This window comes from Typopeltis vanoorti, chromosome 24, assembly GCF_054136105.1.
Source record: "Typopeltis vanoorti isolate ZY-2024b chromosome 24, IOZ_Tvanoo_1.0, whole genome shotgun sequence".
Taxonomy (NCBI): Eukaryota; Metazoa; Arthropoda; class Arachnida; order Uropygi; family Thelyphonidae; genus Typopeltis; species Typopeltis vanoorti.
In genome coordinates, this window is record NC_143572.1 from 5831604 (window position 1) to 5850394 (window position 18791).

The 18791-nt window shown below is 35.7% G+C and overlaps 1 protein-coding gene across 1 annotated transcript in view; it reads left to right on the plus strand.

Annotated features, from left to right (window-relative positions):
• Nucleotides 1-18791, plus strand: part of Mhcl (Myosin heavy chain-like) — a 719798-nt gene that overhangs the window by 448971 nt on the left and 252036 nt on the right. Inside the window, exon 21 of the mRNA XM_090414205.1 lies at nucleotides 13037-13156. Within this exon, the coding sequence (XP_090270331.1) occupies nucleotides 13037-13156 (120 nt within the window). The remainder of the gene's footprint in view (nucleotides 1-13036; nucleotides 13157-18791) is intronic.

Genomic DNA, 18791 nt, shown 5'->3' on the forward strand with positions numbered 1-18791 from the left:
AATTGAAATGGGAAGTTAATGAAATTCATCACTGCTCCACGTTGACAATATTGAAATAAACAGTTTATCAGAAGCTCGTGATGAAAATATGCATACCGTAACCGAAAAATTGGTGAATCTACTTGGAGTTAAAAAGGAAGATACCGTGCACACCCACAGAATACCCACCAGCAGAAAAACAGGCTTCACGCTAGTCGTTGTACAGTCAAGTATGTATGGATAAGAGACGGTAAACTGTTCATGAGAAAGGACGACAACACAAAAAGTGATACAGATAAAAACACCTCAACGAACACAATCGAAGAAGGCAGTAAATTCTAGATGCCATGCCATCTTTGAATAACGGAATAATGATGAACTAAATGGATTGTCAACTTTAAAAAAAAAAAAAAATACAATCTAACATCTGTAAAAAAAAGTTTTTTGACACTACTTCAAATTCATCCGAGAATGCTAACCTATATCATGTAATTATTAGGTCGTTAAGGTCAACTTTTGATAATTTAATGTTACTTTTCTTAGAAATCGAACCATATATAGATGTGCTAATCTTAAATGAAATATAGATCAAACAACTTGACATTGATCGTTATCTTTCGTTAATTACGACACTTATTATGACTGTCGTGATTATAATCGTTCAGGTGGATTAATTCTGTACACTAAGAAAAATAATTTTAATTTTCATAAACTGGAATCAAATATACACAGTAATGAATATACTTTCATTTGCTGCATACCGTGTACATGATGGCCCCAGTTGATATATTTCTATCAGAGCTAAATAATGTCCTAAGACCTTAAAACACGATAATGTCATATTAGTGGGGAATATAAAATTGTATTTGTACAAGAATAATAGCAAAATTGAATATAAAAATATATTATCTACACATTGGATTTCTTGCATATATTGATGGCAATACGAGAGAAGCGAAACAACTCATAAGTTGTATTGATCATATATTCATAAGAAACAAAATGACCCATGAGGTATCTTCTGCAATCTATCTTAGCAAAATAACAGATCATCACTCTATACTGTTGAATCTATCATTATCTAATAGTGTTGATATGAGCTTTGCAGGTAGACATGAAAAATTCGAAATTGGTACCAATTATAATAAATTTGTCATGCTGTACCGTCATTTTGTATTTTGGTTTAAGCCAATAAGAATACAATTTGGCCGGCTAAATTCCAAATTGCCAGTCCATCCTCGTTCGTTCGCCCAGTATCCAGGCAGATACCTAACAGTGTGCACCACGAGAAGGTGAGGATTGGACATTAGGTCAGAAGCCCTGGTCGGTTCTCCGCATTCCTTTAAAGGCTGTGTGGAGGTCTCCTCTCAGTTATACAGCTTTGACCTGTAAATTTTTCATGTAGTACTGTCATATCCTGTACACCCCTTGAGGGTACATGGCAGGAATTTGATGATGATTATAATAAATTTGAGAAAGGATATGGTATTTAGATAGTCATTTAATCGTTTTTTGATTAAGATTTCAATAACCTTTGACATTGTGGATAGTATAGAAATCAAATCAGAAATTACAGACCAATATCTATACTATCCACAATGTCAAAGGTTATTGAAATCTTAATGAAAAAACGATTAAATGACTATCTAAATACCATATCCTTTTCCCCATCTAATCAAAAGTAAAGATAATGCAAAAGGATATTTGCATTATCCTTTACGTGTGTGTGTGTACACACACACAGTATATATATATATATATATATATATATTTGCTTACTCTTTATCCAAGTGTAAGCAGACAATGCTTGCGTGTGAAGTACTGTATCTTCATGTCAATTGCCGTAGTACCCCATAATGCAAAGTACACACTCGTTCAGATGAGTATGGTGCAATGCATTATGGGAGGGGCCACTACTCACACTGGTTTCGACTTTGATGAAGGTCTCATCATTGGGAGCCAGACCTATATACTTCACTTGCAAACATTGCTTACAAAGAGTGGATAAAGGATCAAACCACGAATATATGTTTTCTTGACATCTTTAATTTATAGTGTAACCAAGTGAAAAAAAAAATTTCAGCATCTATCTCTAATCCAGAGTATTTTAATAATAAGGTGTGAAACATTTGGACTACTTGTATATGGTAATATATGGCTTCTGCATTACTTTAACCTTGGTTATCTCTTCTATGTCTGGCTCCCACTGATGATGGTAGCTTGCTTCCAGGGGAGTAGAAAGGTTCTGCCTAGATACTGGCCGTCACTGAGCTTCCTGTCCCGGAGAGAGAGATTCAGGTCAGAAGTGATGAGTTTAGTAGTGATCCTTTAGGTCACTCAGTGAGATTTAGAGAGGTATTCCCGCACTTTAGCATACATCAGTAAATTTCAAACCCGTCTTGTGTAGTGGCCTTTTCCATAATGCATTGCATTATACACATCTGAAAGGGTGCGCGCGCTTTGCATTATGGGATACTAAGGCAATTGATGTGAAGTCATTAGCGCCTATATACAGGTAACCCAAACTTGGATAAACGATTAAACCACGAATATATATTTTGTTAGCATTTATAGTATAACCAAGTGAAAAATCTTTCAACATACTCGTATATATACTTTTTTTTTTTGAAAGTTTTTATTGCTTCTGTCAACGAGAAAGGCGATATACATGGTTATGTAGGCAGTTTTCTCGATACATAACCATGTATATCGCCTTTCTCGTTGACTAATTTGATACCTCTCGGCTTTCCATCCGATGAGTTCGAATCCAGCTGTGGAGTGGATGTTTGTGAAAGTCTTTACTGTCCCGCAGATGGAATTACGAAGTGGGCTTCAAAAAAGGTTTATTGCGTGGTCTTTAGAAGTGCGCATTTGGTAATTCTTATTATTTACCCTTAACTTACCCACTGTACCAAATGTGCTATTTTATCAACCATTGATGAGTGGGATGTGCTTTGACGGGGAAGGAGGAAACTTGGATTGAATTGGCAAGTATGCGTATACCCGATACTAACAGGTCCTTATAATTCAAACGGACAGACAAATAAGACATTCTCGTTGCAAAGAACGCCTAAATCGAAAGATAAAATAATAAATTTATCTTAAGAATAATTATACTGAAATGTTCCTGTTTAATAATCATCACAAGGTCATTGTCAATGTTTAGTTTCTGTGAGCGAAGCTGTTTTGGAGTAAATTTATTAAAAAGAAGAAAATATATTTTATTATTTAACTAGCGTCAAGCACTGCTCTTAAATTAATCCTATAAATTGAGAGCAAGGACATTCGTAATTGAGCTATCAACTAAAGAAGCTTCACTAGAGTAACCAGGATTTCAAACCCTAGCTCCCGCTGCAAACGCTATTTTAAGTGTTCAAATAGGAAACTTCAAGGTTCTTTGAAGTTCTTCCATCGCATTCGATGCGTAACAGACGCTGCGTCTGCAATTCGACGTCTCCTAACTTGCGGGTCGATGTCCTTAGACAAGGAAAGAGCGAAAAGAGAAATGAATATCCACAAAACGTTCTCTCTGACATTGGGCTAATCAGGGTATTCGTGTCGCTCATGTAACTTTGTTTTGATGTGGGGGGAGGGAATAAAAAGGCGGAAGTCATCATGAAGACTTACAAATACCGAAGAATCATTTGCTTTGGATCCATTTAAATCGCTGGGTATTTTTATTTGTAGTATATTTGAGGTTGCATTATTATTATTATTATTATTATATAAATAAAATTTTACTCGTATTTCCGAAACTGTGAAAGCGCGTTTTTGCTTCTCAAGTATAATTTGTGTAATCGGATCACATTTAGAAAGAATATTTGATAAACTCTCAAATTATTGTTTTATATGTGATCATTAAATATATTCCTTATTAAAATTATAGAAATAAATCTCACTTTGGTTTGTTTCATTTTTGACACTAGAAGAAGATGTATATATGCACAACGATTGTGAAAAATAAAATCAGTGATATAATAAAAAAAAAAAAGAAGAATTTTTTGTATGGTTTCTCATCCCCGAAAGGTTTAGTAAACGTATAATACATTCATATCATAGGTAGACAAATGGTTTTTTTCTATTTCATTAATTTTATACATTTTTTGTATTTTTATTTTTTTATTTAGTGTTTTGCTTATTTATTTTAGTAAGCATATTTCCAAAAAAAACATCAATTGGAAATACCATTTAATTTAAAAATTCGATTATCGTAATCTTACTAACAGTCCAACAGTTAGTAATAAAAGCCTTCGACCTTTCACTTTTGAGACATACGCTGTCGTTACAGAAATTATACAGGTGCTTGAATGTTTCATGAGCATCAGCGTACCTTAGGCGCCCAAAAAATCATCTTCTTTTTTTATTATTATTATATCACTGATTTTATTTTTCACAATCATTGTGCATATATACATCTTCTAGTGTCAAAAATGAAACAAACTAAAGTGAGATATATTTGTGCTCTCTCTTGGGTAGACATTTTCAATAAATGCTTATTAACAGATATACAGTATGTTTTGATTCATACGTCCATTACAATGGATGTCAGTTTCTGTAGTAAAATTGTTTCTCGCTCAACTGACATTATTTTCCCAAAAATGCCTTATTGGGGATCGGGACTGTACCGATCGGTGTAACTTTTACATTAGCATGCCTGATATTCATGTGAGTTATCATACCACCATCATATAGGCAACACTGCTGAGAACGTTAATATGACATTCACTGTCCATTTTTCCGGATGCTACAGTAATGGGATACTAGACCAAACTAGCAGAATAATCACCACCCGATAACCGCTACTATCACTTAGCAGATGGAACGATACACGTTGGTAAATAATGCTTTCCTGGTCGTGTCATACACAAACACGTCCATCTGGTTTGAAGGTTATCATGATTCATCACCCTGTGATATTATTATTACGTGACACCTCCAAGGAGTCCAAAGACTCATCGAGGGGAAGGCAACTCTCCGTCTCCACCACTCAATCCACCAACTACAACGAACCACAACTACCACCATCATCCACACCAACGCCATCTACCGCCCACTACCACAACTAGTATTTTCACAGACAATCACAAACAACCATGCCCACGGCTGGATTCTAACCTCAGCCTTTTGACTGGAGAGCGGATACGCCAACCAGGCCTGCCAATAATTTTCCAACAAATTTCTGTTCGCTCATGGCAAACTCTGCACCACTCATAAATGAGTGGTGCAGAGTTTGCCCTGAATTTTAACCCTGAATATTGCTTATGGTTATATTTATCTTGTTAACTGTAGTCATTCCTTAGAAACCGGCTGTGAAGTTGCATACGTAATAATCTGTCTCACTCTACAGTTCTGTGTGTGTGTGTGTGGGGGGGGGGTTGCTGTAATTCTGACTGACCTATTCTACTAGTGCTTATTTTGTAGGCGCTGCTCTTTCAGCACACTCCTGTCGACTCAGTTTGTGTTCTCTTTGATTGTTATTTTCATTTAATGTCATCTTTTAATGGCGGGAGCAGTTGAGTGTATGGGGGGCGGGGATGCAATCACCGATTAATATGGCAGCCTATGATGACAACGCGCTAGAAACTTATTCATGTCCCAGCCCTGGTATTGTATACAACTACAGTTATCTGGTGTACATCCCTTAATTGTGTAGTTTGCTGTGCCGCCGGTACTCAGTATTCAAGAAAAACGGAATTTCCATGTAATTTTTTGCAGCGTATTTTAGTAATCGGCAGCATTTGCTCGCTCTCAGCTTTAACAAGCTGAATAAACAAACTAAAATAAGCTTCTTACTTATTTAGTTTAGTGCAAAATGAACAAAAGGCAGTGATAGGCATGTCGTATATTAGAGGGAAATAACCTACAGTTCCCTATATTCACTTAACACATCATAAGTGAAAAAGATTCCCAATTTCCCCTTCCATTATTTCTTCGCACATTAACTTGATACTCTGCCATCTGTGCCAAATAAAATTGCGGATGCTCTGCTCACGCGGCTCCATATTTGCACATTCTACTATCCACCCAGAAACAAATTCCTTTTTTTTTTTTTTTTTTTTTTTTTTAAGCTAGTGTCAACGATTTTTGCGAGTAATCCTGCCTGTTTTAAATCAGCGGTTACAAATGAGCTTTGCGATATACTTAATCCATTCAGATAAACACCACAGAGATTGCTAATATTATTGCAACTTAATTCGATATTACATCTCCTTTCCGTACTACTGCAGATGAGACGAATAACATTTCTGATACATTATTATATTGCACCTGGTTCTGGATGCCTTGAAATACTTCAAAAAGCTATGTTGGAAAAGTTAAAAATTACTCTCGCTAGATATCAGTATTTACATTTGTCAAGTAAATTAACACTTTTTTGTAAATGAAAGTAATTTATGTGATTCTAATATATTTCGAGGCCGAATCCAAATTTACAATGAACAAATTATTCTATCAGGTAAGGATTTTTCACACAACTTTTTTTCACGTTTTTGGAAAATATATAATGTGATGTGTGTATATGTTAAATGAATTAGTTAATATTTTAAATTAGCTAACGTAATTGCACCTTAATAGCTGTTTTGACTCGCAGAGCATGTAGTTTAAAATTAAATGAGTCGAACATACTTCCGAGTCCGTCGTAAAACGCGCTCGTACATCTTGGAATGTCTTGTGTCTTTATTATACAAAAGCATGTAAAAATTATACAGTCTGTGTAATTTTTACATCAGTAAAACCAGAACTGTCCTTGTTTGTTATGTCACTGCATAATTTAATTGCTTGTGTTCTCTGAACAGTTTTGGAATGAAAAACACCACTTTATTTGAGGGGGGGGGGGAACTTCCTCTGAATGAGATTGGCTGGATTACCATCGATTGAAAAAGCACATATATAAAGATTACTCTCGTCATGACGAGACGCTAATTCAGTTTTTTTTTTTTTTTTTTTCTTCCTAGTTGAAGAGCCCATGTCCGTCGTTTTCCAAATGCACTGCTAGGCGCTATATTTTGAGTTAAAGAATGAAATTTGTTACTCCGATGACGTACAGGTCAAAATCAGTTAACCTGTGCTAGGTCGCATTTATTTAGATTTGATATGTCCGCTGCAGAACTTAGTCGCGCCATTCTGTTTGTTTTGCAATCGAACCATATTATTATTAGTATTATTAAGAGAGAGACCTTCAGGGACTCATCGAGGGAGGCCACATACTACACGCATTATATATGAAAGGTCACAAACGAAATCTGTCGGCATTATATAGTGCAGTGCTTTTTAGTCTAAAAACATTCCTGATATTCACATTTCTTATTTTGTCTTTCCTTGTTTTTTTACCAACATTGTCCTCAAAACTTTCACTTTCATTGTTTGTATTCTACTTATGTTTCCATGTCTCTTCTGCATAAGACGAAATTGAGATAAAATAACTTCTGTTATTCGAAAGCTTGCATTTCGTTGAGACCCCCACTGTGCCAAAGTTGATTACTTAGACTACCGAAAATGTTTTGAAATCCTCTTCGGTATTTCACGATCTAAACTTCCATCACCTAGAAAATACACTTCTTAAATATTTGAAGGTTTGAGTCTAACACCGTTAACGTGTACACTGCGATTTAAAACCATGCTGTCACTCTTCTTGCTAATGTAACCCATAGTTCTGTGTCACACTGTTCCATTTGTCCGGTTTCTTCTGTAGCTTCTTCTTCGGAATGTGCCGAAATTATCATATCATCTGTAAACACGTTGTTTCTCCTCCTTTGTTAGTAACCGTATCTAGAACATTATTCACCACTGCAGATTAGACAACTTATTATCACAGTTTATTATTATGAAATGTAAACTACTCGCCGAAATTTAGTCTTCAGATACCTCTTACATTTATCATATGTATGGATGGAGTAGACCTAAAATAGGTGGTATAAAAGTTTTGGAGTGGCTGCATAACATAATCCAGAAGGCTTAGATAAAAGGTTAAATCCCAGCAGATTGGAATGGAGAAGATCTCATCGCAGTGTTTTATTTAAAAAGGCAAATAAGTGAATGGGAGAAGTACTGAATAAATTTCATTACTGAGTATTCTAAGAAAGCCTTATAAACAGACGTTAGGAGAGGGATAAAAATACTGTTGAACTGAAGAACAAGCTGGATTTAGCCAAAATAAGATTGCCAAGATCATATTTTTATTGTATGATAAGTAGTCGAGCAAACATGGGAATATGATAAGAATCTCTGTTTGGAGCTTCAATGATCTCGGAAAAAACCATGTGATGAAGGTACCAAGGGGAAACTTGTCAAAGCACTGTCTGTATGGTGGAAGAAAGCTTATACCGATTGGTATGGCTTATTTATATGTTACAAATCAGAATTGAAGAATGTACAGGAAGGTAGCCTCTGTAGTTCATTTTGTATCGTCATCCCTGTTGGAAATTATATACTTAGCCAGTTTGATAATGAGGTAGAAGGGTTTTCTTTTTGGACAGTCCGGTCTTTTTTTGCAAATCGACCAAGAGAGCACACAATTTGCACATTTAAGCATAAGACTAATTAACCACCTTACAAAAGTCAATATGATCAGGTGGTGCATCTTAGGGCCTGTATATACTGCAAATTATTATTATTGAATAATAATATAATTTTATTACAGAAAATAAAATTTTATTTTATTTATTATAAAGCCACATAGATTATTCACAATCTATGTAACATATATCGTTAAGGTAATTGGGATACTAAGCTTGATATTCAACAAGATTTTGAGTAGTACTTTATGCAGAGGATGTCATCTACTTTAAATAATCTTTGAATATGATATAATTGCTATGACAAGTTTGGTATGAAAATTCAGTAATAAAAAGGCTAATGAGATAAATAGTAGGTAAACAAAACTAATTTGAATACATTCTCAGCAGCGAACCCTACACATTCTAGATATTTAGTCGCAATTTTTAGTGAAGATAGGAAGACCAGATATGGAAATTGATAACTGAATACACAAGGTTTATAATAGGAAATCAGTTGAATTAGTTTACGTGGAACAAGAAATAAATTTACCAAAAGAACAAAACTATAAGTATAAAATAGTGTTCAAACCTCTGGATCTTAACCTCTGGATTGAACAGCTGGGCTAAATATAAAAAATTGATCACAGGCGAGTGGTCATGGATAGGAGGGAAAATTTAGGGGAAGAATTATATGAGCAAACAAAAAACATCAGTGGCAAACATTAAAATGAAGATATCAGACAAGAACTGGCATTATTAATATGTAAAAAATATTTAAATCTAATATAAAATTCGTTTGGCACTTAAACAAAATGACTGATGAAAGATTGGTAAAACGGTTGTCTGAGGCAAAATGGCAAGCAAAAATATGTAGTTGTTGAATATGCTTTAGAAGATAGAATTGTAAGAGCGAATCAAATTAGACCTGATAAATAACAGGCCAATTTGGAAGAAAAAAAAATGTTGATCTGAAACTTATAAAATATTAATATCTTTGTAGTATCTTGATATAGCATACACCTTGTGTGAGAGTATATAACAGATATGATTATGATAATCACATTATGTCCATAAGTTGTTGGAAGGTTTTCCACTTGGTTATATATACTATAAATTAAAGATGCCAAGAAATTATATACTTGGTTTAATCCTTTATCCAAGTGTAAGCAAACAAGTTTGCGCCTGAACTGTTTTCAGGACTGGGGCAACTCGTATAAAGAAGCTGACCCTTGAAGGGTCGCTGCCCAGACCGGTTTCGACCTTTATTGAGGTCTCATCATTGGGAATCAGACCTAGAAGTGATACTAAGCAATGCACAAGTCCTATTATCATATGCGAGTAGCCAAAAGGTTATTATTAAAATACTCTGGATTAGAGAATGTTCTTGGAAGTTATTCCACTCGGTAATACTATAAATTAAAGATGCCTAGCAATTATATACTTGGTTTAATCGAAACCGGTCTGGGTAGTGACCCTTCCCATAATGCATAGCATTATACATTTCCGCAAGAAGATGTATCCTGTGATGCTTTGCATCATAGGATACTAAGGCATGTCATGCGAAGTCATTAGCTTCTTTATACAAGTTGCCCCAGTCCTGGAAATAGTTAAAGCGCAAACTTGTTTGCTTATATTTTTACATTGCTTACCATTGACCTCCTTTCTTCCTCAGCGCTTGCAAGTGAGTAAGTTTTCACTACTGAAGATAGTTTACAAATGTAGTCTTCATCCTAAACCAGAAAGGAGGATAGGACGAACAGTGATCCCAGTAGCAACGGAGGCCAATATCTTCAGAATCATAAACCTAAAAATTAACATTCCTACCACACGTACATCACTGAGGGATAATTGTAGGAGATAATCGAACATTCTGAGAATCCTAAACGTCTTCCACTTATTGAATTTGGCGATTTCAATTAAGGCCAAAGTAATTCAGGTTATGAGGCCAGTATTATATTTTTTTCTAATCGCACGAGTTCTTCTGGCTAGTTTGTCTGTTTTGCGGATGAAAAATCGGATTTCTGGGTGGGAAAAAACCCATGAGACCGGCTAATTCACCTTCAGCTGAAAAAGCCTTTATAAAAGTTCTTCGCTTCCTAGACTGGATTCGAATCGTGGTCTTTAGAGTCAAATGACATTGTCGATACGGAGTGAACTACGTTGTCTTATTGGTGTGCAAACTGATGTTCTTTGTTCTCTCTGTACTGATTACTACGCTTCTCTAAGAAACAGTGGTGTCCGATGGTCACTCTGTTCAGTGTCTCTTTTGAATCCCCCCCCCAAAAAAAAAGATATTAGAAGGTTGTTCACATTGGTTGATAACAAGTCTCTTGGCCTTGATGGCATTTCTCTTGATTGTTCTGAAGATTTGAGCCTAAATAGTTTATTCCTGTTTTAACCTATATTCAAAAATGCAGTAATATTCACATGTTGAATATCAATATAATAAAATACAATGCGTGAAAGTTATAGAAGTCCGTCCAAAAGCAGAAAAAATGATATGCTAAAAAAAAGTTTAAAATATTTCCGGATCCCTTTACTTTTTTTTTTTTTTTTAATCAGCGCATATTGTAGGTCATTTATAGATTGTTACTTTCCTCCCGACTGGAGAGAAGTTGTTAATATATTATAGCTGTTTACTTATAATTCTGTATCTAATAGGCTTCAGATAATCGTTCGTGAAATATCCTTTCACAAAGTAAGTTTCGCACTTAGCAAATATTCTGAGACACAATGCATTTGCAGTGGTTTTTAGGGGAACAGATTAGGTCTCCTTGGGCGCACAGCAAACCATTAAGATAAAACCACGTAGGTTATATGTGCTGACCAATGACACTTAGTTGTTGGCAACATTTTCTATAGTTAGGCCTGATAGGTTGCAAAGCTCATCACTTTGACTTGAAAGTAGTAATAGTGCTAACGTGGCTGGCAGGTTTCCCAGTACTTGATGTGCTCTTTTTTGAGAACATGCATACATCACATACATCAGCAAACAAAAAAAAAAAAAAAAAAAGTCCCAAGTGTGCTCATTCAGAAAGTGATGCTTCTAACTAGTGAGTTGAAGATTTTAAGCCGAATTTGCCAGAATGAAAAGCTTTTTCTTATTCCTTACCCCACTACACAGGCGCGCTTGCACACGCTCACATACACCACATACTTTTTAACTCAGGAGACAGGGTATGACTGAAACTTTTTTCCAGTCTATGCTGCTTCTCAAGTTTGAGCGAATGTATTCACTTAAAACAAGTTTCATTCGTTTTTCTCACTACATATTCTCAAGAAGTATACAGTATTTCGTATGGTATGTGTCTCAAAATAGAGCCAGAAGGCAAATTGGCGGGATCTAGGTTTAGCTGGTGAAACGAAGAACCAGGGGAAATAGGGGGAGGGAGAGAGTAGTACTGACATCACATATTGCTGGCGTCCTCGTAATTGGCGGAAAGGAGCATAGTGAATGTGCTGACGGGAAGAACGGAAGACTTGTAGCTTGTTGCTTGTAAAAACTCTGCAGGTCGGCCGGGCCTCTTGGTCCGGAGAATTCTCCTACGATCGTGGTTAACCCTGCCCGAATAGTATTCGAAAATCTTGTTAATATTTTGTTTGCGAAACATAAGCTTCATGAGGCATCTAGTAATCTCTCCTAAAGTGAAGATAATTTGGATATCTGCGATATATGAATTGGTGCATATGTGTAGACCTATGTAGTTCATTACTTTTTGGAACTTCCCCATATCCCTTACTTAAAGGGGAATATGCCAGTTACGTCCGAGACGATGCTGTCCTCTAGCATTCCGCCACCACTCCCTTTAAAAACAGCGGAAGTGAACTCCTCGAAGGATAATCCCGGAAGTAAAAATGGTGTAATGAAGCCTGTGGCAGTTGCCAATCCGATTAGGTCTGGCAATAACGAGGATACATCCATCACACAAGAGAGTTTAGAAAAGAACGAAATATCTACTAATAAGGAAACTATTCAGAGCAGATCAGTTGAAGTTATAACAGAGGACAAGAAAACGGCTATCAGGGAAAAGCTAAGTGCATTGACATTGCCTAGAAGAACATCTAGCTTTAACCACGATGAAAGAATAAATTCAATTGAGGTTAAAATACGAAACGCCCGACGAGACGACGTGATGTCAGTGAAACTGCTATCCGGCGGAGACTCTCCATCCTCAAAGATTGACTCTGCTTCAAAGTTAGATACAGGAATGAAAATAATAGATTTGAAAGATCTTCAGAAGAGCTTTAAACAAACTGAATCTGGTAAACACAAATCCATTACAGATTCGTTTGGAAGATATCCGAGATACGATCCCTCTATTCCGCCTCCAGTACCTCCTAGACTGAATAGAGTCAGCTCTCTTAATGTTAAACGCATCGCTGAACCTCTCTCAGTACAGCGGTCGTTAGAAATTCTAAGTTCTTCTAAATCTGCGCCGTCTTATTCTTCATATTTACCCAAGAGATACTCATATTCACAAACATCTAAACAGAGTTCTTCATTTAGCAACGTTGTAAGACCACGGATGGAATATTTCAGTAACCGAAAATCTTCTCCCCAGGTTTCAGAACTGTGGGCAGATCTTAATGAAGAACAAGCCGCTTCCACTCACACTTCGGAGATGCTTGAGTCAGAAACTTCTGAAAGGATGAGGCTAGAAAAGGAAGTACAAGAGCTGCAAGTAAGTTTATTATTTCTATTATTTTTTTTTTCATTCATTGAAGTGGTCGATTATACATATTCAAAAATAACTGCATACCATATGGCAACTATTTTTATAAACAATATTTTGACCAGGTTATATATTTGATCTAAAATCATTATCGTAAGCATCATCAGATTATATATATATATATATAAAGAGTTGTCCAAGTTAAAATATTTGCTATTTTCTAAATTAAAATCACGGAAGTCGGAACTACTACAGCTGTAACCTCAACTTTGCCGCTAGGATTTGTTCTCATTTTACGGTCCGAGAATAAATTAATAATTTATTAATATCATTCAAATTAATTAATAATTCATTTTAAGTCTTTCTGCTATGGATACACAAAAATTTTAATGCGAGTAAAATTATTATAAATCCATTTTGTTATGTTGACACAGGACTGCCTGTGATTGCTTAAGGATCGTATTGAAACCAAGTGAGTAAGATTTAAGTTAATCTGTTTAACTGTTATATAATTGTCATGTGTGCATCCTTAAATTACATATTTTAATATTGTAATGATTATTTCAATATGTATAATTTATCTCTAAAGTCATTTTAGTAAGCATCAGCAGCAGAAAATGATTCGGTAAAAATAACATAAATAACATTCACGCTTCTTCTAACGGGTGTTGTAAAATAATGTTTAGGAAGCTTACTTAATGAAGATAACAATCTCAAAAGCGTAATCTTATTATCATCGTACTAGTGTGCAGGCTTTGTTTATTTAAAAGAGAGAGGGGACAAAAAATAAAAATTTTATACGAGGTAGGCAAATACCTTGAAACTAAAAGTTTTGAAAGAGCTACAGCTAACAAAATTACGAACGTTCGGCATCATTTGCTTTCACTTTGCACAACTTAAAAGACATGAACTCTGCCCGCAAGCCTGCCTTGCTGTCTCATATTATTAGTGTTTTTGATTAAAGGTTTCACTGCTTTGATCATTGAAGAGGCAGATGTATGGGTTCTCTGCAGCATTTCCTTATTTAAGTCTTCTAATGAAGCAACTACATAAGGAAAGTTTGTTTGTGGTTTCGCAAGTTCGCATTCGTAATTTTCAGGTAGGGTAGTAGTTGCGGGAGCATTGTTTGTTTGTTTTGTTTTGTTTTAGTGCGAAATTATAATGGATATTTATTTTCCATTTTAATAGTGTATAATGAATTAATTTGATTTGTATACAAATTAATTTAATTTGTAGTAAATTAAAAACATAGTAAACGAAGCAATTTGCAATATTTTATTTACAATATGTATATGCATATAGCTATGTTCGATTTTCAAATGCGTTTTGTCCGTCATGCACATATTCAAAAATTACTTTCAAAAATCCCTCGAACCAAATTTTCGTCTATCGGACCATTTCGGATACTTGAGAAGGATACAATGTAAAAGTTGAACAATAGTATTCCAAAAACAGAACTCGATAGTACATCACTAGTTTCTGTTGTTTGAGACATTGTTTCGTCATATACAACTTACTGGTGTCCAGCCAATTTCCCATTCATCTTAATAATTTATTATCCATTTTTGTCATATTCATCATACTCTGTCAAATGCTTTTTTAAATTCCAAAAATATGATTCAGATTCACATATATGGGTTTCCTTTATCTGGCATATTATTATTATAATTATGATTATGTGACACCTCCAGGGAGTCCAAAGACTCATCGAGGGAGAGAGTGTACCAACAGCATCGAACGATTGATCCCCTTCCAACTACTAACTGCGCTCAAACTTGCCCTTCGCTTTTTGTTAAATGCCAGTAGATTGCTAAAGTGAGACTCACCTTTTACAAAACCATGCCGACCATTACAGAGAATCCTGTGCCTATTATTTTTGACTGAAACCCTCCCCTGCATGTTTACCTTCCACATCAGCACTGTATGATCATTCTCACCAGTTGGAGATTAATTATGATGCATCAATAGATTGTAGTGAGATCTTCTGAGGTAACTACAAAATTCAACACGCAACCTTTATAGTAAGTTTTTTGTTTGTTGTCTAAGGAAGATATTCCTCAAAAGCATAAAAATTCACTTTCTTTGCTTTCATATGCTGCATCATCTTTAAAATCCAGATTCTCATAATTAAAATCTTCCATTAGGGTCATCCTTTTTTTAAATTCTTTTTTTTTTTTTCATTTGCTTACAGCCTTGCCTTATTCATAAACAACATCCTATTAAATCTATTATTATAGAGCCTATGTAGTTCAGTGGAAGTGGTCTTTGCACTCCTCAGCGCTAAACCACCCGAAGATAGACTTAGAGTTAAAGTCTTGTCATCGACTAGAGGAACTTTTACTAAGCATTTTTTGACCAGTTCCCGAGTTAGTCGATCTCTGGCATGGGTAAGCAGGATTTTTCTCCCGGAAACTCGGGTTTTTCATCCCATAAACTCAAGAAAATTGACTGTAAAACCATACTATTTCAGACATTTAAAAAAAAATAGTGTTAGGGACCACAAGATGGCAGCAATTGTGCTATATCTTCACTGTGGGCTACTTAATTAGTGATAGCCTTGGGCCAGCTATCTCTGATTGGCTACCAGTGGAAAATTTACTACCAGTGGAGAACAACTGCCTGCTCAGTCTCCAAAAGTTACATAGTGCTAAGGAAATAAAAAGGGCATTAGCTGATTTTTTTTATGTATTATTATTATTATACAGGTATCTTCATGGAGTCGAAAGACCCATTATTCACAAAACCTATCATATCTCTCCTTAAACTCATTCACTGACCAGTTACTGACAACCACCTGTGACAATCCATTTCACCCCATTCACCACCTCCAGGCAAAAAAAAAAAAATCTCATAATCATAACACCCTAGCTAACCACACTCTTACACAATTTCAGGGGATGACCATCTCGTTCTCCCCCTTCCTGCCATAAACTGAAAAAGAAAGTCTTCACTGTCAGTCCTATAAAACCTTTTTATTCTTAGGAGCATTCCATAGACTTGCCACAATCTTTGCATTTGCCTCTGGATCTTCTCTAACATTTCATTCCCACAAAATCCAGGTGGCCAAATCTACACACAGTAGTCCACATGTGGCCTTATTAAAGCCTTATAAAGGAGAACCATACCCTCTCTGTGAGGCTTAAATTAAACAACTTGCTGAGAGCAGGTGCTGGTTCCCTTCACATTCTCATAATGCACAGGCTGATATGTCATCTAATTCTAAGGCCATTTTCACATTAAGGTTTGCAATATTGTAAGCACCCCCTCTATGTGAGGCACCTGTTCATGGTGGAGGGGAACCTCCCAGTGATGGTACTGGCCCTTTTCATTATTCCTCTTTTTGTTTGCTTTTCTTCACTCTACTTATCCTAAGTCTTTTTCACTATCCTATCTTCCAGAGCATCCCAGTGATGCTCTGGAAGCTAGCTGCCAGATGACTTGTGGGCATCCAGAAATGGATATCCTGGTCGTCTTGCACTGCTTTGGCAAGTTGGGTAGTCCTAGATGGCCTGGTTAGGATCAGTTGGTTAGTGACCTTGCCTGCAAAGGTGCTCGTATAGTATCTGCAGTAACCCTAGCATTCCATTCCTGAGCACAATTATTGCTTGCCAGATAATGAACTTCCATGTGTGACTCTGTGGTGGGTGGAGAGCTCTGCCATTGAACAAAAAATCATTTGAACATGAATCCTTCATCCTCAAACATTTCTTACTTCTTGATAACAGAAGTAAGAAACAAAGACTTCATCTTTGATACTGGTACAAATGTACCAGATTTGCTAATTACCCATGCAACAGGTGTAAAGCCAGTAGGAAAATGCCACCCTTCTTCATTCAAAAGGATCTAAAAGGACTAGAAGTTTCTCTCAAAAACAGTTAAGAAATTACGTTCTAGTGATCTCCTTGTAGAAACAACGTCAACAAAATTAAAAAAAAAAAAAAAACTACTCAGAGCTACATTAATGGATGGAATACTAGTAACAGTTGCACCTCATAAAATATTATGAGGTGCAACTGTGCAACAGGGATGATATCTGAATGGGATCTTCTAGATGTTCCTGATGAAGAGATATGCTCAAGCTGAAAGATCAGGGGTGATGGGCATGAGGCCCATCCTGATCCCTAGGGATGGTCGCCTGGTTCCAACCAGAAACATCATCCTTATCTTTGATACTAATAAGCTGCCAACATCTGTTAAAGCAGGGCATCTCAATTGCCCTCTTAGAGTGTACATCCCTATTACTTAAAATTATAATAAAAGAATTAACTCACGTAAAATGTTATTTATTAGTAGAATTTTCGCCTCAGTATCGCGAGCATCTTCAGTACTTGTGAGAAGCTAATTAAACAATAACTGACAATTCCAAAAGGCACTACCTAAGTAGCTAATGTAAGATAACTAAAAAAGGTCATTAAATTTCCTAACTTATTTTAAAAAAAATAAATAAATAATATATATATATATATATATATATATATTAAAAAAGTTAGTACTTTTTAAATCAGCTAATCTTTCCTATCTCCCACAAAGGGGATAGACGCAGACCATTGGATCTGTTTAAGTTAGGAGAGTGAAGCAAAGTTTCACGTTTCTTTATAAAGCCGTTCCATGAGAAACCGACTTTTGTCTTGTTCCAGTGAACTCTATGTCTAGTGTTGATGGCATGCTCTGCATGTCCAGACTGTTCAGATTTAAGGTATTGAATATATGAGTTGTGTTCTTTTAGCTGAATAAAAGCAGATCTTTCTGTTTGTCCGAAATAAGATAACCCACACGAGCAAGGAATCTGGTGGACACCTGGATAACTGAGATGTGGAAGCTTGTCCTTTGGAGAAGTGAGAAAGTTGGAGATTTTTCTGATGGGTCAAAAGGCAACAAAAATATTTAGTGGTTTTAATACTTTTGCTATGCATTCACTAATGCCTTGCACATAAGGGATAGGAATGTGCGTTATTTCTTCTATCTTTGAAGAGGAAGATATATCAGCACTACTCAAAGCTCTTTTGATGAATGAATTCTTATATCAATTAGATAAAAAAGAGGAAAGAATATAATGCAATTCTTTCAGTAATAGTTTCTCTGAAGAACAAAAGGAGTGGGCCCCATGAATCAGTGTTTTAATAGTTCCCGCCTTTTGACTGGGATGGTAATGAGATTCAGCATGGATATAATGGCCTGTATGAGTCTCCTTCCTATAGACTGAGAAACGTAGGTTACCATCTGGTTGGCGAAGAATTAAAAGATCCAAAAAGGCTAACTGCTTATTTACTTCTACTTCTAGGGTGAACTGGATCCTTGGATGAAGTGCATTTAGTTTAGAGAGAAGCTGTTGTAATTCATCAGAAGAGACATTCCAGATAGCAAAAATGTCATCTACATAGCTGAACCAATGAGTAGATCTAGGAGAAATGTTAAAAATACGTTGTTCAAAATGCTCCATAAAGAAGTTGGAAGTAGCAGGAGAAATAGGATTGCCCATTGTTGGTCCTTTGATTTGTTGATATAACTTGTTTTTAAAGGAAAAATAACCGGAATGTATTATAAAATCAAATATTTTTACCATGTCTGAAGGGAATTCTTGTTGCAGTAATTCAATCATGTCAGATAAAGGAACATTACTAAATAATGAAACAACATCTAGACT